A 22290-nucleotide genomic window follows, 5' to 3' on the forward strand; every position below is an offset into this window, starting at 1 on the left:
TTCTGGAACTTTCGTTGTCTGCTGTTTATTTAATTTGATAAATCTAGGTCGGTCTTCAAAATTTGTTTCTCATTTTTTGCATTATTATTATTATTTCTTCGAACAACAAATCAAGCAAAAAAATATTAAAAAATGGTTGATGGTGTGGCTCTTACATATCCTTTGTTTTCCTCAGCTTGTATGTCTGCCAAGTAGATAAATCCTCCCCTGAACGGATTTTTGGGATGCAATTGTTTGAATGGAATTGTTGGGCGTAGACTAAATATTTAATATGTAGTTAATAATTTTCAATATAAAAATAAATTATAAAAGCAAAATGATAATTTAACCCCATAAACGGGTGACGCGTTGTGCTAGCTTTTCAAATTGCATCCTGTACAAAGGGAATGATTCATTCTAGATGCATCCCTAAGAGAGAACCAACATAATCAATATCGATGTACATTTAGTTTAGTCAGCAGCTTCAGAAAGAAAATTACACGAGACAATTAGAATAATGGATAGAAATTAAATATTTTATACTAGTAATATAAAAATAAATTATAATACATGAAACGTGCACACTACAAACATTGACAAATTGAAAACCTAGGCTAGGCAAATTCATTTTGTCATGCTCCCATTAACCCATGCCTGATGTTGGCATCTATAAAAGGAGTGCAGCACAAGAGACGAAGAATAGCAAGCCAAGAAAAAAATAATAATAAAAAAATAATAATAATAAGTATACAAAGTATCAAATAATAGGCTTTCTCCTCAAGAAGATTCTTCAACATCAACATGATCACAGAAACGGAAGTATGGAGAGTCCTGAACCGGGCGTGGTTGAGGTCAGAGAAGCTAGAGAGACCACGCCGGCTTTTCTGTGTCTTGTACAGCCATCAAGTTGTCCGATGATACTCTGACCATGTCAGAATATTCTGATCAAATTTAAAGAACTTGAGCTTGGAGGAAAACGACAAACAAAAAGTCAGATAAATTAGGATTGTCATCAATGAATAATGAGCACATCATCATCAATAATTAATTTTCAAAATCAAATCCTTACAGCCGCCTAATAAAGTGCTCATTTCCGCAAAAACAAATAAATGTTTTGCACCTGAAACCGCAAAATTATAGAGATCAAATCACAAAAAATAAACAACTACACACACTTCTAAAAAATGAATCACTGTATATTTAAGAAAAATAAAAATTAAAGAATACCAAGTATCGTAACTAGTGCATTACATCAAGTTCAAGAGTATCAAAATCAAGGGCTTGGGTATTGATTATTGGATGGTGTTAAAATATATATATATATATATATATATATATATATATATATATAGTGTCTATTAGATGGTGCTAAACATAAGGATATATTTTAGTAGCAATGTGTTCCACGCCTTATAGCTGATTCCATAAGAAGTCAACTAAATTTGAAAAATAATAAGGCTTATAACCTTCCTGAGTCACTGACCTACCGAGCTATAACTGACCAGTCTGAACTATTATTAATGAACTGAGCCGGTGTCGAATCCAGTGTTATTGGCAAGTCCGTATCTGCAAAAAGAGGATTTCGAATGAACATGGAACATAGTGCTACTAAATTATGTCCTTATTTTTAGCAAATTTTCATGTAGTCCTTGCAATAAAAAAATAAATGTTGAGCACCTGAAATTGCATAATTATATAGATCTAATCACAAAAAATAAACAAGAACACACAATCCTAAGGAATAAAGATATTAAAATAAAAATAAAAATAAAAATTCAAGAATCGTATCTACTAGATTACATCAAGTTCAAGAGTACCAAAATCAAGGGCTTGGGTATTGATTCTTTGATGAAGTTAATATATATATTGGATGGTGCTAAACATGATGAGATATTTTAGTAGCAATATTTCCACACGTTATAGTTGGTACCATAATATTTTTGTTTATCAATAAGAATGTTAACTAAATTTGAAAAATAATAAGCCTTACTTCGTGTTATAGCTTTATCAATAAGAAAGCCAACTAAATTTGAAATATGATAAGCCTTACTTAATCACCACCTATAATATGGCAACACGTAAAGTGCAATAATTGGTGCCTTCTCCAAAATGATTGGAGCCTGATTAGTCAAGTGTACAATAGATTAACAATATAACAATTCAACAAAAAGCTTAAGAAAACACTAGCTGAAGGCTTGTCACCTAGTGAGTCCTAATCCCTTTGAAAAATTCCACCAAAAAGGCTATAAATAAGTATTCTAGGCTCCCTCCTGAATAATCTTCTTTACCATCAACAAGATCACAGAAACTATTGCAAAAAAACTTTTGCCATTGAAAATGGAAGTAACACTTAACTCAATAGTGATCTCCTTTGTCTTGGTTGCCTTTCTATCATGCGCAGGGAGAGTTCTGAACTGGTTGTGGTTGACGCCAAAGAAGTTAGAGAGACTGATGAGACAGCAAGGTCTCAGGGGAAATCCATACCGGCTTTTCTATGGAGACTCCAAAGAAATTTACACAATGGTGAAAGAAGCAAGAAGTACATCCATCAACTTGTCGGATCATATTCCATCCCATGCACTACCATTCTACCATCAATCAGTCAGGAAGTATGGTAAGTATTGACATGACTCTAAGCTTCATTAAGATTTTTGCTTGCGTGAGTTGTGATTGGCCAGGACCATGTAAGAATTTCTCCATCCCGAGACTTGGTACTTTCAGACTTTTGGTACTAAGCTTCATTTTCAGTAGCATTACTGCAGATTACTAGTTTAAATTAATGTTCTAATAATCTCGCATAATGGCAAAAAATGCAGGTAAAAATTGTTTTTCATGGGTTGGCCCCATTCCTAGGGTTCACATAATGGACCCCAAATTAATTAAAGAGGTCTTGCTCAGGAACGATATTTTCCATAAGGTAAAGCATAATCCAATTTCCAAGTTGCTAGTGACTGGCATCGCAAGTCAGGAGGATGAGAAATGGGCTAAGCATAGAAAGATTCTCAACCCAGCTTTCTATGTAGAGAAGTTGAAGGTAACTATTAATTTCATATTCTGTTCTTAACATCAACAAGACAGTTCTTTGAACTAACCTCCAAATGATAGTCATCAAATTCTCTTAACAAACTCAAGTTTTATAAGCTTCTTCAATCTCATTGTAAATTAACAGCACTAGAAAACAATAAACTGATTCTAAGACTACTACAAATGGTTAATTTAAGTGTCCATATTGATTTTTTTTTTTTTGAATTGCCAAAGACACACAGAGTAAGAAGCCTAATTTTGACATGTAGTATGATATTGAAAGTAGGTTCTCTTTTTCTATCCCCTGCGTTACTACAGTGTACTTTATATTCTCAGGAATTGGTACCTGCAATGCATTCGAGTTGTAGCGAGATGATGGGTAAATGGGAGAAGCTGGTTTCAGAAAAGAGTTCATGTGAATTGGATGTTTGGCCCTATCTTCTAAATCTATCCTGTGATGTCATTTCTCGAACAGCATTTGGTAGCAGCTATGAAGAAGGTGGAAGGATATTCAAACTCCAAAGAGAACAATGTGACCTTGTGCATGACGTTCTGCAGTCATTTTACATTCCAGGTTGGAGGTAATACTTTCAAACTGGGAGATTGAATTGGTATTGCTCTAAATTTAGTTATGAAAATATTACAATTGATGTTGCTGTATAACAGGTATGATTTACAAATGGTACAGTTAATTGATAATTTGCACAACTCTTTACTATTTCTATCTCTTGTCCCTAAAAATTTGATTTTTGGGTACTTATCAAAAAAAAATTTTGATTTGTGTGAAAATAGGTTGACAATTGAACTACTAAATTTAATATTTTCTAGTAAATATATGCTTGTAAGTTGAAATCTTTTAGTAAATTATGCAATGTGAAACATCAGTTTTAAGTACGAGCTAATGCCTCTGTTTCAGTGTAATCTACCCTTCATATTGTATCAGTCATTAATGCTTCCCTTAACATTGAGAAATCACATGTTCGACGCCATGTAATTGTTTTATTCTTTTTTTGGTGCAATTGTCTTTAATTGTTCATGTATAGGTTTCTACCAACTAAGAGAATGAGGAAAATGAAGGAAATTTATGCCGAAGTGCAAGCTCTTGTGAGGGGTATAATCAATAAAAGGGAGAGATTAGGAGAAGTTAGTGACAGCGATTTATTGGGTGTGATGCTTAAATCCAACCAGAAAGAAATTAAAGAACAAGGTAGCAAGGATGCAGGAATGAGTATTGAAGATATCACCAATGAGTGCAAGCTATTCTATTTTGCTGGACAAGAGAACACCGCAGATTTGCTAGTGTGGACAATGGTTATGTTGAGCATGCACCCAAACTGGCAAGTGCGTGCAAGAGAGGAGGTTCAGCATGTTTTTGGGAACAATAAACCAGACTATGATGGGTTAAATCGCCTTAAAATTGTAGGTGTTTTCTATAGATTCATTTTTGGAGTTCTTCCTAACATAATATCAAAATTATTTTACAATCCCAAAATCATGAACTTTGGCCATGCAAATTTTGTTTTCTCCCTACCAAACACCTCTAAAATGAAAAATTATCTTCCTCTGAAGAAAATGGAGATCGAAACTTAATAATGATCAAAATGATTTCTTTTTGAGAAGTTGACTTTAATCAAGAGGGAAGTTTTTCAACAAGAAAAAGAAATATTCATAGGGCCAAATTTTGTATGGCATAAATTTTTTTAATCATAAATATTGTACTATATTTGCAGGTTTTCTTACCTATTTCTTACATTAAATACTGTATATATGTATATAGACAAATATCATATATATATATATATATATATATATATATATATATATATATATATATATATATATATATATTCCGTTTTTCATGGTATACATAATAACTTGTATTACATATTCACAGAATTGATAATTTCCAAAATTTATTGATTGCAGGTAACAATGATTTTGAACGAGGTTCTTAGATTATACACTCCTTCATCTATGGTTACCCGAGTTACTTGCAGAGAAACAAAACTAGGTGATATGACTCTACCTCCTGGAGTGCAGGTGTTGTGCCCCCTACTCCTAGTTCATCATGATTCTGAAATTTGGGGTGACGATGCAGAAGAGTTCAAACCAGAGAGATTTTCTGAGGGAGTTGCAAAGGCAACAAAGAACCAAGGCTCTTTCTTCGCATTCGGCTGGGGGCCCCGAATATGCATTGGGTATAACTTTGCAATGTTAGAGGCAAAGATGGCTGTAGCTATGATGCTAACGCACTTCTCATATGAGCTTTCTCCATCTTATCAACACTCTCCTTCCTATATTGCATCCCTAGACCCACAACATGGTGCTCACATGATTTTACGTAAAATATAGAAACAAGAATTTAATTGTTTGGATGAGTGCTTTGTATCCCTTCAAACCTACAACTCAATTAGACTCGAGATGGTGTCATTCCCTGCTTCTAGATTCAACAGTCATACTGTTATAGTTCTTCCAAAATAACTAGAAATGTTGTCTTTCCCTGCTTTTAGATTCAACAGTCATGCTGTTAGATAACTTCCATTTTGGAGTGATTGATTCCTTTAGTTGGTTTGTTGATCTGGTTTGTAACTTCCATTTTGGAGTGATTGATTCCTTTAGTTGGTTTGTTGATCTGGTTCGGTTGTACTATTGGGGTATGCCCCTCTTAATCCTGTACTGTGTTTCTCTTTGAATAAAAAGATTACTTATCAAAATAATAATAAATTAATTAATTAATAAAATAATAATATTTCAGCATGAAGATGAAATTTTGGGTGACCATGCAATTTGCAAATGAATTGAAACCAAAGTTGCGATCCTATTGGTGTTAAAATGGTCTTACATGAAGCCTGGTACCAAATCACAATAGTCTGAGACTAAATTTTCATATTAATTGTAGTGATTTGTAAATCATATTAATTTTGGTAGTTTGATCTTAAAAACTCAAAGCAAATATGTATTTACTCTATTGTGAATGGTTTAGCAGTAGAAGTTCTAGTGATGTTTCATTACAAAAATATAGTGGATATTCAAACACCAAGAAGTTTGATATTCATTTTATTTTCCTTAACAATGTTATTCTTCTTTTTATATCACTTTTCTTTTTTCATTTTTTTTTTCTCTTTCGGTATTCTTTTACTAACACACAAGAAGGGGACAGGTTTCAACACCCTCCAAGAAGCTTGATCTTTTTATGGTGATCTACGAAGGAGACTACAGTATACTACTGATCCAATTGGGCACACACATCCATGGTTCTACAATACTGCATTGGTATTCTTTATCTATGCTAGAGTGGAAGTAACCACAAATATACAAATGATATATATATTTTCCAATTAATAATAAGCAACTGTGCCTCTCAATTAATGAGATGTTTCTTAGCTGAATCTGTCTTGATTTGCTCTCTACAGCACTCCAGAATTTTTAGCAACATAGGTATTGAATCTACTAGGTGGTGGTGGTTCAACTTTACCTTGAACTTGGACTTTTCAAGCATGCACGTGAATTCAATTGCCAAAGCCCCAGCCTTAAAATTTTCCACTTGATTACTAAAAAGAATAAGAAAACCAAATTTAATGTGATTGATAAAAAAATTAGGATAGAAATTGGTAAGAAGACCCTACAAATATTCAACCTAACTGTCAAACACAAACAACTACACTGTGATTTCCCAATTTTAACTGTGACACCCATGTGATGGCCAAATAGTGGAATGAGAGTATGCTTTCCTAAGCAAGCTTGACCATGTATTGGTAACACCAACAATTCTTTAAAGTCAATCATATACATATAAAATTCTATATATAGATGTCTGCATTGGCTAGGTATATAGTAGCTTTTGTCAATAAAATGGATGCAACAGTAAATCCAATAACCACAATGTTTCAGTTACTGTTGTAACATGGGCATGAGAGTAGTAAATTGGGTGTGGTTTAGACCAAAGAAGATTAGAGGAGTACCTGAGAGAGCAAGTTATCAATGGAAATCCTTTCTGGCTACGGCATAGAGACATGGAAAAGACATCCATGGTGACAAAAGAAGCAAAATCCAGATCCCCCAACCTCTCAATGACATTGTGCCATCCTGCCATTCCACCACCATATCAACAAGTATAGCATGTTAATTGCAAGAATACAATATGTTGTCTATTCTCATACCATTGAGTATAGGCAAGATGCTACATAAAATCAGCGCTCCTCATCACATTTTCTTACCTAAAAACAAAAACTAAGTTGAGTCCACCTGTATGAATCTTTTACCTTCATACAAAAACTAAGTTGACTATATTTCACTATTAATGCGGATGCTATACCACTATCTTGAATCAATACGAAAGAAAAAAGATGTGAGAAACACTAGTTCAGTTAGCATTACTTCATTCTGTGATGTGGCCAAAATGATTCTACAACACTTCTCTATTGAGCTCTCACCAACCTATACCCATCTTTCACTATCTTGACTCTTCAACCTCAGTTTGGTGCTAATGTGGTTTTCTGCAAACTTAATTACTGTTGAAGGTTGGTGGTGTATAATTGGCATAGTGGATGCAATGCCAATGTCATGTTGCTGCCTAGGTGGACTGGCCTCATTGGAAGACTATGAATTTGTTATTGGGATGAAGCTATCAATGATTATTTGTGTTGCTTAGCAGTTGTGTCTACGTTGTATTTTTAATTTTAATTGCCATATAATTAATGTTCCGGGTTGTGTTTAGGTGAGAATAATTATTGTGCACTCATTTTATAATTCTCGTTCTCTTGATTGTGCTCTCTTGTTTTACAATGAAAATTTTCTCTTGCCCTTCAAAATAAAGTGAATTATTTTTCTCTTATCGGTATCATAAACTATCATGGTGCCATTTAATTGAGACACAAATGCTTTTCCTCCTCTTCATAAATTCAAAGAGTTGAACATTTGGGTGTGAGTTCCTTGTAATCACGAAGTAATAATTTGGAAAAATTGTGTTATAGTACATTGCCATATGACTGGTAATCAGAAAACGTTATTATTTACAGTCAAGCCAAATAATTATCATGTGATGAAAATTTCAAACATGTTAGTTTAATATGTACTCCGTCCCAAATTAGATGTCCTGTTTGGGGATTTGTGAGTCACGGTTCCCCAAACAGGACATCTTTTTAGGGACAGAGGGAGTATAAATCTGTTCAACATATGAACTGACTTAATGATAATGTATGATTACCTTAAACATAAAAAACATGTAATTAGGTCACATGCTTATATAGTAATGTTTATGGATACAAGGTGGCATGGTCAGACTCTGATCCAAGTGTTTGGTCACAAAAGTGTTAGGCACCTTGTCTAAAGCAGCAAATTTAAGGGAAGTGATTCAAGAAGGTAGGTAGAGTAAACAGGTACCTAGCATCTGGGGAAGAAGACATGTGGAATCAATTTTTAAACTGTAAATTACATCAAGGCTCAGACAAAATTGTTTGGAAGCAAAGTGAATTCTCATTCAAAGAGATTTGGAAGAAAATGATAATATTCATGTGCTACAGGAGAAGAGAATTTTTTTAGTTTGGGTGAGTGATTATGGTTGTACTGGTTGGGGCAATGTTGAAGGATTAAAATATTTAAGTTACACCCTCTCTAACAGCTTAAGCTTTTAGAGTAGATGGTAGTTAACATGCAATCAGGGCACCCTAATTAAAAATTTAAAAAACACGTGTTAGACCAAAGAAGGCCACATGTGAGGGGGCGTGTTGAAGGATTTAAATATTTAAGTTACACCCTCTCTAATAGCACCTAACCCATTTTCAGAAGAGAAAAAACACAAACGCCCAAACAATGAAGCCAGAACCAAATATAACTAGGTCCATGGAATGCGGTCAGGACAACCCAAACAACAAAGGCCCATGACCAAAATTTGAAAATGTGGCAAACATAATCTGATTTAATTGTTGGCCTTAGAGAATTAAGCAACCAAGCAATGAAGCAGTTGAGGAACTTCAGTGCAATGACCATAGAAATAAGAGTGAAGATGGAAAATAGCTCACCAAGAATTGAGAAGGCAAAAAAAATATTAAGCCTCATTCTTCACCTCCAATAGTTCCCAGAAAGAACACTGTTGAATAATTATAGTATCAAAATCTTGGCAAGCAATATCACATAAGTATCCATTGTAATTGTATTTTACATCCCAAATAATATGAAATTCCGATTAAAAATCCTAATAAATTTGTCTGCAAAAGGCTATTTAAGTATTGCACAAATAGGTTGTGTATGGCGTCAAGTAAAATATGGTGTCATTTTAAAATTTCACAAAATTGCTATATTCATAGTGTGACAACGGTTGAAACAGACCAGAACCAATAAATAAATAAAATAAAATCACAAGACATTGAAAATGGAAACAAAACGTTACCATCTTGTTTGCAAATTCAGTCCAATGCAACCAAGGCTATGAGGCAGGAGGTAGCTCTCTCTAACGGCAACATTTTTTCTCTCTAACACGCATTTATTCTTTTGAAGAGGACAAAAGAAAACATCCAAATGTAAGAAGTTACACATGCTTAAATTAAAATATTAGGTTTTGGATTACAGCCTATTGTATATAAAAAATTTAACTAAATAGAAAAATCATAAGCCTTTCTTTGTCACCACCTATACTATAACAACATTAAAAATGTAATAATAGGTGTCTTCTCCAATGGAAGCCTGATTAATTATGTGTACAACAAATTTAAAACAGAATATAAAGACTATATAACAATCCAACAAAAAGCTTAAGACAACATATATTACAACCCAACAAAAAGCTTAAGACAACACTGGCTGTGTAACTTCTCACCTAATCCTTTTTAAAATTCCACTAAAACGGCTGTAAAATCTAGGCTCCCTCCTAATAAGCTTCTTTAACATCAACAAGATCACAGAAACTCACAGAAGTCTTTTGACATTGAAAATAGAAGTAACACTTAACTCAATTGTGATATCCTTTGTTTTGGTTGTTTTTCTATCATGCGCATGGAGAATCCTAAACTGGGTGTGGTTGAGGCCAAAGAAGCTAGAGAGACTTCTGAGACAGCAGGGTTTCAGGGGAAATCCATACCGGCTTTTCTATGGAGACTCCAAAGAAATTTACAAGATGGTGAGAGAAGCAAGAAGTACACCCATCAACTTGTCCGATGATATTCTGCCCCGTGTTCTACCATTCTACCATCAATCAGTCAGGAAGTACGGTATCGACATGATTCTAAGCTTCGTGAGACTTGTTACTTTCAGTACTATTCTTCATTTTCGGTAGCATTACTGCAGATTACAATCTTAAATGTTCTTCTAACAATCTCACACAAATAAGCAACAAAAATGCAGGTAAAAATTCTTTTTCATGAGCTGGCCCCATTCCTTTTACATAATGGACCCCAAAATAATTACTGAGGTCTTGCTTAGGAACGATACTTTCAAGAAGCGAAGGCTGGATCCAATTTCCGACTTGCTAGTGGCTGGCGTCGCAAGCCATGAGGATGAGAAATGGGCTAAAGCATAGAAAGATTATCAACCCAGCTTTCTATCTAGAGAAGTTGAAGGTAGTTTAATATTCTGTTCTTAACATCAACAGGACATTGTTTTGAACTAACCTCCAAATGATAGTTTTCAAATTCTCTTTACAAACTCAAGTTTTATAGGTCTCTTCAATCTCATCGTAAATTAATACACTTCAAAACACTAACATGATCCTAAGACTACTACAAATGGTTAGTGTAAGTTGTATGCTTCGTATTTTCAGGAAATGCTACCTTCAATGTATTTAAGTTGTAGCGAGATGATGAGTTAATGGGAGATGCTGGTCTCAGAAAGGAGTTCATGTGAATTGGATGTTTGGCCCTATCTTCAAAATTTATCCTGTGCTGTGATTTCTCGAACAGCATTTGGTAGCAGCTATGAAGAAGGTAGAAGGATATTCGAACTCCAAAAAGAACAATGTGAACATGCGCATCACTTTCTGCAGTCATTTTACATTCCGGGACAGAGGTAAATAAAAAATATCATGTAGTTCAATTAATACTTTCAAATTGGGAAATTGAATTTGTATTGCTTTAAATTTAGTTCCGAAAATATTATAATTGATGGTACTACAAGATAGGTATGATTTACAAATGGTACAGTTAATTGATAATTTGCATACTACTGTTATTTACACACCTCTTTATTATTTCTATCTCTTGTCCCTATAAATTGAAGCGTGAAAATAGGTTGACAATTGAATAGCTAAATTTAAAATTTTCTAGTACATGCTTGTAAGTTGAAATCTCTTAGTTAGTTATGCAATGTGAAACATCAGTTTTAAGTCCAAGCTAAAACCTCTGTTGCAGTGTAATCTACTCTTACATACTGAATCAGTCATTACTATAAGTAAGTTGATAAAAGAATCCCACGTTAAATTAAGGGAAGTTAAGTTTGATGTAGATAAGTCATGTGTTCAATGCCACGTAATTGTTTACTTCTTTTTGGTGCAATTGTCTTTAATTGTTTACTTATTTTTGGTGCAATTGTCTTTAATTGTTCATGTATAGGGTTTCTACCAACTAAGAGAATGAGGAAAATGAAGGAAATTTATGCGGAAGTGCAAGGTCTTGTGAGGGGTATAATCAATAAAAGGGAGAGATTAGGAGAAGCTAGTGACAGTGATTTATTGGGTATGCTGCTTAAATGCAATCTGAAAGAAATTAAAGAACAAGGCAACAAGGATGCAGGAATGAGTATTGAAGAGGTCATCGATGAGTGCCAGCTATTCTATATTGCTGGGCAAGAGAACACCGCAATTTTGCTAGTGTGGACAACGGTTTTGTTGAGCATGCACCCAAACTGGCAAGCACGTGCAAGAGAAGAGGTTCAACATGTTTTTGGAAACAGTATATCAGTTTATGATGCGTTAAATCGCCTATAAATTGTAGTGTTTCATATAGAATAATTTTTGGAGTTCTTCATAACAACATATCAAATTATTCTACAATTCTAAAATCACTAACATATGGACTTTGGCCATGCCTCGTACCAAAAGCCTCTAAATGAAAAATAATCTTGATCTGAAGAAAATTAAGAATCCAGACAATGATCAAAATTGTTTCTTTTGAGACGTTAACTTGATCTTTACATGAATCTGTAAAATGCCAAAAATACCTGAATTTGAAATGTTCTAAAATCAAGAGAGAACTTTTACAACAGGAAAACGAAAGAGTAACAAATTTTGTAAGGCATAATTTTTTTTTCACCATAAAAATTATATGTCATCTTACCTATGTATTAGATTAAATATTGTGTATATATGTAGACAATCATCATTTATATTTTTTTTCCCACTTTCATGGTACAACTCATATTACATTCACAATTAATAATTTCAAAAACTTATTGATTGCAGGTAACAATGATTTTGAATGAGGTTCTTAGATTATACCATCCTGTAGCTATGTTTACCCGAATTACTTGCAGAGAAACAAAACTAGGCTATATGACTATACCTCCTGGGGTGCAGTTGTTGCCGGTAATCCTAGTTCATCATGACTGTAATTTGGGGTGAAGATGCAAAAGAGTTCAAACCAGAGAGATTTTCTGAGGGAGTTGCGAAGGCAACAAAGAACCACGTTTCTTTCTTCCCATTCAGCTGGGGCCCCCGAATATGTATTGGGAATAACTTTACAATGTAAGAAGTAAAGATGGCTATAGCTATGATTCTACAGCGCTTCTCATTTGAGCTTTCTCCATCTTATGCACATGCTCCTTCCTATGTCGCAACCCTAAAACCCCCAAATGGTGCTCACATGATTGTACATAAAATCTAGAAAGAAAAATTTAAAATTTCAGCATGATGATGAAATTAGGGGTAATCGTGCAAATGAATTCAAACCAGAAAAGTATTCTGAAGGAGATGTGAAAGCCACAAGGAGCCAAGTCTCAACATTCCCACTCAGTTGGGATACCATTGGTGTTAAAATGACTTTTCATGAAGCCTGGTACCAAATCACAATAGCCTCAGACTCAATTTTCATATTAATTGTAGTGATTAGTAAATCATAGTATTAATTATGGCAGTTTGCTCTTTAAAAACTCAAAGCCAATATGTATTTACTCTATTGTGAATGGTTTAGTGGTGAAAGTTCTATTGATGTCTAGTTACAAAAAAAAAAAAGTAGTGCATATTCAAACACCTAGAAGTTCGATATTCATATATTTTCCTTGGTAGTGTTATTCTATGTTTATTTATTTACTTATTTAAACTTTTATTTTCATATATGCTTTTGTTAACTTCACTTATATCCTAAAACAAGGATGGGACTGGTTTCATTTCACTCCAAGGAGCTTGATCTTTATATGGTGATCTTTGAGAGACAGTCCAGTATATTCTTTATCTGCCCCAGAATGGAAGGAATCACAAATATACAAATGATACATATGCTTTCCAATTAATTACAAACAACTGTGCCTCTCAATCAACAAGATGTTTCTTAGGTCAAACAGTTAGCATTCTACAGCACTGCAGAATTTCTAACAAATAGGTTAAATTTGCTAGGTTGTTCAACTTTACCTTGAATTTTGAATTTTCCAGCATGCACATGAATTGAATTGCTAACAGCAGTTAGCATTCTACAGCACTGCAGAATTTCTAACAAATAGGTTAAATTTGCTAGGTTGTTCAACTTTACCTTGAATTTTGAATTTTCCAGCATGCACATGAATTGAATTGCTAACAGCCCAAAACTTAATTTTTTCACTTTTTTACTAGGAAGAAATTAACTGTGATTCCACTATTATTGTTGTGACACCCATGTGATGGCAAAATAGAGGAATGGGAGTATGCTTTCCTAAGCAAGCTTGACAATGTTTCGGTAACACCATACAATTCTTCAAGTTCAATTAGATACATGTAAAATTCAATATATATAGATGTCTGAATTGGCTACGTAAAGAGTAGCTTTTGTCAATGAAATGGATGCAACAGTAAATACAATAACCTAAATGTTTCAGTTATCGGCACGAGAGTAGTAAAATGGTTGTGGTTGAGACCAAAGAAGCTTAGAGGAGTACCTGGGATAGCAAGTTATAAATGAAAATCCATACTGGCTGATGCATAGAGACAAAACTCTGTGATGAGGTCGTATCGTCCTGCCATTCCACCACCATATCACAAGAAGATTATGGCATGTTAATTGCAACAAAACAATATATTGAATATGGATAAGATGCTAAAAAAAATCAGCTCCTCATCGCATTTTCTTACCTATAAACAAAACTAATTTAGACAACTCTCCATATATCTATCAATGTGGTTACCACTATCTTGAATCAACAGGAAAGAAAATCTGGAGAGCACACAATGCCTTAGTTTATAAATTTCCTAAATTTGCAGGTTAGAATTCCCAATTACAATGCCGGTTGAGTTTTTTTCAGAAGCTACACACTTTGAGCTAAAAATATTTAGAAAATTTAAAGCCGACCGCTGTTCTTAATATAGATTTCAATTCTAAAATTCATATTCAGGTGAAAATTCACCTTTTGCATAATAATCCAACTTTTTCCAATGCTAGATAGAATAAATTTTTCCTGGCGCAATGCTGTTGTGGCCTGGAGTGATCTCAAGAAAATGGTTAGTGAGGTTGAACAGCTCGTCTCAAATTTGATATAATTTAACCAATCTCAAACTCAAAATTTGTTCTCAATGCCAAACTTGGGAACCCACTTGAGTAAAAATCAGCTATACTTTCAGACAAATCCTTGCTAACATATTTACTTGGGACTCAATTTGGTTTACTTATGGTGATGTAATAATTAATTTATTACTTAATTTTTTCACGATAATTTTTTAATAAATGTTAAATTATTGTAAAATTTGAGTTATTAATGATTATAGGAACAAATCACAACCCCCAACAAGCTAACTACGCTTTTCATTGACAAAACTGATAGAAAATAACAATCCCTTTATTTTAAGAGGCAACTTGAATGTTTCTATCAAGTGGTTGGAAATATTGAACAAAACATAGAATCCATACATAGGACATATATATGTGTATATATATATAGGGCAGATCCCTGAATCTAAACATGATAGAAAACATGTTAAACCTTGAGGCTGCCCTGCAAATTAAATCTAGGCCGGGTGAAATTGAGTTCCCACTCAACAAATTCCTACGCGAGAACCCATTGGATCGGCCCAATATACATTTTCCCAAAACAAAAACAAAAACCAAATTATAAAAAAAAAAATTGTAATTAAAAGAAAAAGTATGTGTCTATATATATATATATATATATATATAATGTAAGAGCTTTCTTGGATGCAATAGAAGATGAGAGACTTTCATTTGCAGTGATGAAGAAACGGCTCTATTAGGATTTTTTTTTGTGCCCTCAACGGAACGCGAGCGGCATAGAAAAAGGGCACGCCCGGTTTCTCATAGGCAATCTTAGGAAAACCTAGAACTAATATGATCTATATTTATAGAACGGGTGACTGAATGTGCAATGTCTATATTACCCATCGACTTCGTTCTTTATGACCATTCCCATGTAGACATGATTCGCATGTTCTTAAGAAGCCAGGTGGCTTCATCTAGGTCGTGGTTTTTGACTCATTTATCTAGCTGACCATCCAACTAATAAAATGCTCCTCTGTCCCCATGTTATGTGTCAATTTATGGAGTATAAGTTTTTAGGACACGCAATTAATATATTTTTTAAAAAATTTACTAAGTTATTATTTTAAATATATATACTACGTATTACCAAATTATAAGATTTTTTAAAACTTTAATGGTATTTATGTAAAAATATACTCTCTCCATTCCATTTCTAAATAAGTGTTCACCTTTTTGTTTTTATCTTATTTTAAATAATGGTCATATTTGAAAAAATAATGTACTAATTTTTATAATATTACCAATTTAACAGTTTTTCATTGAACTTACAAAAAATAAATCATCACATCACTGTAAATCCATTATCAATAAATTTGATAATTATTCACTACTAATATAATAAAAATTATCATAATCTTAAAAAGTAAAATAGAACAAAGGGAATATAGTTATAAATAAACTTAACACATTTATTTTGAGACATCTATTTTGAGTTTTGAAATTTGAGTTTGCCGACTAATTTGAGACATCTATAAAAAGAAAATAAGAGGGAATTATAGTTATAAATAAACTTAACACATTTATTTTGAGTTTTGAAATTATTGTGTTAAACACAAACGCTATTATTTAATTTATTTTGAGTTTCAACATAGTTGTGATGGAATAGAGGTTTCAACGCCATAATTTGAAGTTTTAACTTTGTTTTGCTATTACTCCGGCTACTATTTTTTTATTTTTTTCATTTCTCTCTCTTTTCTTTTCCTTCTTTTTATTTTATGATAGTATATAAGACAAATCTGAATTCTTTGCTTTACATAGCACAACATTGCAGCACATTAAACAATTTGTTTCAAGAGTTAACAATACATTAATGATTTAATACGTTGACTCTCCATATAAGTAATAAGTTGTTGACTTCAACATATTATTTCAAAATTAACTTCAACACAGTATTTAAAAAATTTAACACTATTTTTAACGTCAATGAATGTCACTAACTAAAATGTTGACTCTCCATATGTTCTTAAACATATTATTTTAAGATTTTAACATTATTTTTGTCGTCTATAATTTATTTGGAGGGTCAATGTATGTCTCTGACTAAGATGTTGAGTCTCGAAATAAGTTATTAAACATGCTTACCTAACAGAGCAAAATTGAAATGGCAAACCTAGAAATATTGTTTTCTTCCCACCCTAACAGGACAATGTGATATGTTCATCACATCACCAAAAGCAAATACCTCTTTCTTCACAAAAGTGGCTCACATCTCAATTGTTCACTCCACAGTCCACACCACTCCCTTTCTAAATCAAAGCCCAAAAGGATATATATAACTGACTCTTGATAGCATGCCATATGAGATTTGGCAAATTGGGAAAAACAACAAGAACATGTTCTCCTTCTCCAGAGGTAGAAGACTGCGCCCAGTTATCCATTCTTAAGCCAATAAATGCATAGACAACAAAATCTAGATGAGCTTCGCCCTTTCAGGAACCGGCAACGGTAGAGAAAAATGTGTAGAATATTATTTGTAAACCTTCATCTGTGCATAAATATTAAGAACTTCAAGAACTTAAGCTTGGAGGAATATGACAAACAAAATGTTAGAAAATATTATGACATCGTCAATGAACAATGAGCACATCATCTTCGAGAATTAGTTTTCGAAATCAAACCCTTACAGCCCAGACGTATCCTTAACAAAAAACAAACTTTCTCGAACACATAATTATAATAGTTGAGGGGAGGAAATGAAATGGCTTGAATGATGATCTAAGAAATGAACAAGTGCCGACTAAATACCTTTGGAAATCGTTTTTGTTATGCTCATTGTCCCAATGATCCAAAGCCATCAGGAGGCCATACCTGTAAATGAAAGAACAAATTTAAAAGGGCCTGAAAGTAGGCCAAACTGAATATTGCAAATTAATTGCCATGCAACACCACCAATAGTTATGAGATTATGTAAAGCTATAGTTGGTACAACCACAAAAGTGTCTCAATAACCCATTTTGAAAGCTGCAGCTAATAAAAAATAAAACAAATTTTAAATCCTGAACCCATTAGCAATCCATTCATGCTGTCAAATCTTACATTCTTGACCATTTCCTTTTTCTCTTTTTCAGGAGGGACAAGAGGAATTGTAGAAAAAAAGTAATAACTGTTTTCCTATTAAATGAAGATACTGATAAAAAAGTTAATGAAAGAGCAAATTCTAAACTTTGAACATACATATTATAACTTAAGGTAAGAGATAACAGTAGTAGGAAAAGACAGAGATATGATACAGCAGTACAGTCAGGTGGAAAATAGAAGAAGGTGGAACTAGGGAGTGGCTATCACAGCTTAACCCCATCAGTCAACTGAGCTCTGTACTGATCGCTGGCAAAAAAGAAACCCAGTACATTAAGGGAACTTATGCTACGGGAAGAGAAGTATGCGAAGACAGAAGACGAGACCGGATGGAATCCCTAACGGATGCAGCCATGGCAAACTCCGCACCAATAAAGCCTACTCAATAGCAAAGATAGGCTGCTTGCGGATTGTAGAAGTCAGAATTGCAAAAGCAAAATGTGGGTGTAAACGGAATATCAGCCACACCCCACTCGTACCCAAAAACAGATTATGAATTTGAAGAATATTTATGCAAGCCCTACCACCATACTTGTTTAACTCATAATTGAACCTTCTCCGGTAACTTCACTTCAGTCACTAAAGCACTAAAGTTCCAAGAATCTTTCAATTTGTATCATATTTTGGACTTGATCTGCTTGTTGGTGTTAAATTTTAAGGTTTAGCAGGTAAAAGAAAGAAGTGTAAAAAAAAAAATATATCATTAATGTCAAAGGCATCATAAAAAATCAAATAACCTTAGATTATAATTTCCTATGATCCTATAGGACCCAGCAAGTAGAAAGAACCGACTGTCTAACACGTGAACTTTATTTTCCTCAAATACTAAACAGAAATAAAATGGCAAAAAGGGTAATTATTTTACAACAATTTTTGCAGCAGTGGAAAAACAAATCTATTCCCACTCCCAAAGAATGAACCAATGATGAGAAGAAGAGAGACTTACCCGGCAAAACACTTTTCCCTGAATAAGGCCATAAGGAACAGGCCCAAAATGCCTTGAATCTGTAGAGGCATAGGTGTTATCCCCCTGAATCCAAACGTGACCCTTTGGCACCTATACACCCAAACGAAAAATTAAAATAGACAAATAAATAAATCATTTCAATATTAGTAGATAAAAAATAACATCTAAAAAGAGGAGTTTTAAAACCCATTAAAGCTACCACCAAAAATAAAAAGGTAAAGAAAGAAAGAAACATCCAAAAGGTACCTTTTGGTGCTAAAGAAAAAGTATATATCGATTAAATTTTTAAAGAACATAACTCTTTGGTTCTTCAAGAAAAAACTATATGTGTGATTTAATTTTTAAGTAGTTACAAGTGTTATTTCTGGTTTAAATTGCGTTTTGTAGCCGAAGTGGTTACTGCTGTAGGAGTCGTTACTGCTTCAAATTGAATAGCCATGTAGGTTTGGTTAGTTACAGAGAATAGTTATAGCTATGTGACCTATAGCTTTGGTAAAGTGAAAGTAAAGCAGACATGCACATTCATGTATATTCAACATATATAAAGCAACCACCCTCAAAGTGAGAATCTACTTCGTTCACCTCACTCAAAACCACGGCATATCTCACTAGTCAGTAGTGGTTGTTTTGGGCATGGTCAGCTACCCAAAAATCATATAGACCAAGTTTTTGTAATTGCTGTCTCATATATGCAGCCATATGGGAAGAAAGAAAATAAGATGCTTGGTACTGAAATTGTTAAAACAAGTGGGAGCTGGAAGCCCCAAACCATCTCATTGAAGAAAAGGCAATTACTCTTTGAGCATATGTGTATAAATTATGTACCACGAACATTTTTGACAATTAATCTTGATAACGAATTATTAAGTTTCAAGGCACTTATATTTCTGGAAACTGATTTGCATTTGAGAGGCCATCGAATTGGAATGTGACTGTACCTGATATCCTAAAAATGGCATTTCAGATCCATGTTGTGACACATGAAATTCTCTTTTACTTTTCAAAACACTCTCTCCATACTTCTTTTATTTTTTGAAAATGGTCATGTGAAAGCCAATGGATGTAGACATGTTTTTATTTTCTAAAAGACTCGTTTAACATAGCCTTGAGACTATCTTATATAAAAATTATAAATCTAAACCGTGTTTTGTTGATTTCCCTAAGCACTTCTCAAATTTTAAAAACAAGTTTATGTGATGATAAAATGAGTGGGGTGGAATTGTGGAGGCCTTATGTTCCATATTATTGTACCCCTGCTCAAAGGACATCCAAACTCCAAAGTGAATTTAGAACTTGTTTCCACTAATTTTTAAGAACAGCGTTTTATGAAAAACAACTTACTTTCATGTCTTTCCAGAAGGCGGAAACAGCTTCTTATTCTCTTGTTTTCTTAAGACAATTCCAACAAACCACTCTTCTCGAAAACCATTTTTCAACACAACTACTTTTCATGAAACCATCCAACACACAGAACCATATAATTCTAAATACGACTTATCTAAAAGACCGCTTATAGCAACAGCTTGGGTTTAAGAAATCACTTGTTTTCCAAAACCTTGTGTTCTTCAAAACCATCCATGTCCAAAACAACTTGATATTTTAAACTACATATTTCACAAAATTACCTTTAAAATTCTTAAAATCCACTTTCTTGTAGCCACTTCTCCAGAAACACTTATTCATAACAATTTTTCTAGAACCACCATCGATTCCTGCTAGGTGAAAACAATTCCTTGGAGAGGCGTGTGTGAGTACCAACTAGTTAAAAATAAATAAATAAATAAATAAAAATTCACCCTTTTAATTTACTTTTTCAAAGCCATTTCCCAAATACTAATAAATAAAGCCGCTTGCTTTTCCTACATTACCTGTCTTCCAACAAAACCCTTAATATAAGATTGAAACTGAATTTAAAATTTTTGAACCCAATTCAAACAACTAACAACTCTACATGCTTCCTAATTGCTTAAAGGAAAAAGACAAACTTTTCAACCCTCGTTTTCCAAATATAAGATGGAAACTGAATTTTAAGATTTTGAACCCAATTCAAACAACTAACAACTCTTCATGCTTCTTAATCATTTAAAGGACAAAGAAAAAATTGTCAATCAGTTGTTACCGCAACTTGTCAATAGTTGTTACCGAATGATGTGACAATAATTGAAATAAACATCATGGGAGGGTGGGTAACAGGCCGAGAGCTTGCCCTCCAATTCAAAAGCTGAAGTTGTTGGGCAGTGCTGTACATCCGCCCTTATAAGCCTAAGTCTTCCCCATTCGGATCCCATGTGGAACAAAAACATCCAAGGCTCTAACAGAGGAGTGAGATTCTATTCTTATCTAATACTGATAAAAGTCCTTTTTGGACACTATTTATTGGAATCGCACAAAAAGCGTACCATTATTCATGTTTAAAATTTTGGGACATCATTCATGATCATTACCTAAGACAAAGCAGAATCACTATGAACTAAAGGGATCATAATTCATAAACAAAGTAACTGAAATGAAAAATCAAAACCAATATAAAATGTTAAAAACAGAAAAATGCATACCACCAGAGTCTGAAATCTGTCATTGTTCCTGGGGTCCATGAGGAAAGTAACCCTATCACCTTCCATACCCACAATGCGTTTGGTCACGGTCTTTCTAGGGTTTAGAGGCGATCGGACCAGGACCACATCTCCCCGTCCAACTTTCCCCAACATCACCGATATGTGTTCGCCCAATAGCACATCACCGCTCATGTTCAAGGTCGGAAGCATACTCGGACCGTATCCCTGAGACCACATCATATTTTCAATTTCTTGTTCTTTCTGAATTTTCAAAAAATTATAAACACACATATACATATATATATATATATAAGAATTTTAGGAAGATGCGTTTTTCACATACGAGTGTTGGTGCACAGATGTAAGTATTGGTGACGTGAAGCCAGCAGAGGAACTTTGTGACGATCATTGTTCGATCCAGTGCTTCCTTTGCTATGCTCCTCCACTGCACCATCGCTCTCAATTTTTGGCGGTACTGAAACCGCTTTCCTCTCTAGCGGCAGTATCTGCTGAAGTAACTGAAAGAAATGTGCTATTTAGGCCCACCTTTCCAACCGAAACGGTGGGCCGAATGCATCCCAAGTGAGCTGTGATGTATTCGGTCCACCATTTCGGTTCCAATGGTGGGTGTGTGAAACCATTTTCCCTAACCTGAAACCTCTTTCTCAATTTCTAGTTTGGTAGAAGGCTTGCATTCTTAAATTAGGATTTCCAACAATAGTGTTAATATATATATATATATATATATTAGTTGGTACTCATACACACATGCTTAGATTCAAACTTCTGGCCTTTCTTAAAAAGTAAGAGTCCGGTACTATTAAGGCACTTGTTGTGTTAAATTTTAATTTAATAGTATTACAACGTTGCATAACTATATAATATGATACATATAATGGTATTGCATAATTGTTATAGTAGATCTGTATTGCATTTTGTGATATAATTGCGGTGGTGCAGCATTACCCGTTCCGGGTTCTGCAATCCAACTTAGCTCAATCTAATATGGAGTATTTTATTACGATGA

General features: G+C 33.8%; 2 protein-coding genes and 1 pseudogene across 19 annotated transcripts; 2 read left to right on the forward strand and 1 right to left on the reverse strand.

Annotated features, from left to right (window-relative positions):
* Positions 1-679: 679 nt before the first annotated feature.
* On the reverse strand, positions 680-21785 carry LOC132307588 (mitochondrial ATP-independent inner membrane protease subunit 1a). 18 transcript variants are annotated; one of them, XR_009482272.1, is made up of 13 exons: positions 21607-21785; positions 21264-21488; positions 18688-18798; positions 17412-17474; positions 14056-14133; positions 9392-9489; positions 9024-9091; positions 7164-7220; positions 6966-7089; positions 6479-6554; positions 1467-1545; positions 1049-1099; positions 680-944 (listed from the first exon to the last, which is right to left on the reverse strand). XR_009482272.1 is itself a non-coding variant. In XM_059805397.1 (5 exons), the coding sequence occupies exons 1-4, from the start codon at positions 21715-21717 to the stop codon at positions 17436-17438; spliced, it is 486 nt and encodes a 161-aa protein (XP_059661380.1). In that variant the 5' UTR covers positions 21718-21785; the 3' UTR covers positions 16677-17151; positions 17412-17435. The 18 variants fall into 18 exon arrangements, 1 of the variants encoding a protein (XP_059661380.1); XR_009482265.1 differs by having other exon boundaries at positions 1463-1545; XR_009482264.1 differs by adding an exon at positions 12492-12808 and having other exon boundaries at positions 680-1099; positions 1463-1545.
* LOC132309699 (cytochrome P450 72A397-like) lies at positions 2373-5355 on the forward strand. Its single transcript, XM_059807985.1, has 5 exons — positions 2373-2593; positions 2833-3013; positions 3340-3584; positions 4047-4422; positions 4930-5355. Exons 1-5 carry the CDS (start codon positions 2373-2375, stop codon positions 5353-5355), a joined length of 1449 nt encoding a protein of 482 aa, XP_059663968.1.
* Positions 10760-12812, forward strand: LOC132307589 (cytochrome P450 72A397-like; annotated as a pseudogene).
* Positions 21786-22290: the final 505 nt, after the last annotated feature.

Source organism: Cornus florida, unplaced genomic scaffold (assembly GCF_030987335.1).
Source record: "Cornus florida cultivar Cherokee Brave unplaced genomic scaffold, ASM3098733v1 CherokeeBrave_3.0.0_Hap2_Chr05, whole genome shotgun sequence".
Taxonomy (NCBI): domain Eukaryota; kingdom Viridiplantae; phylum Streptophyta; class Magnoliopsida; order Cornales; family Cornaceae; genus Cornus; species Cornus florida.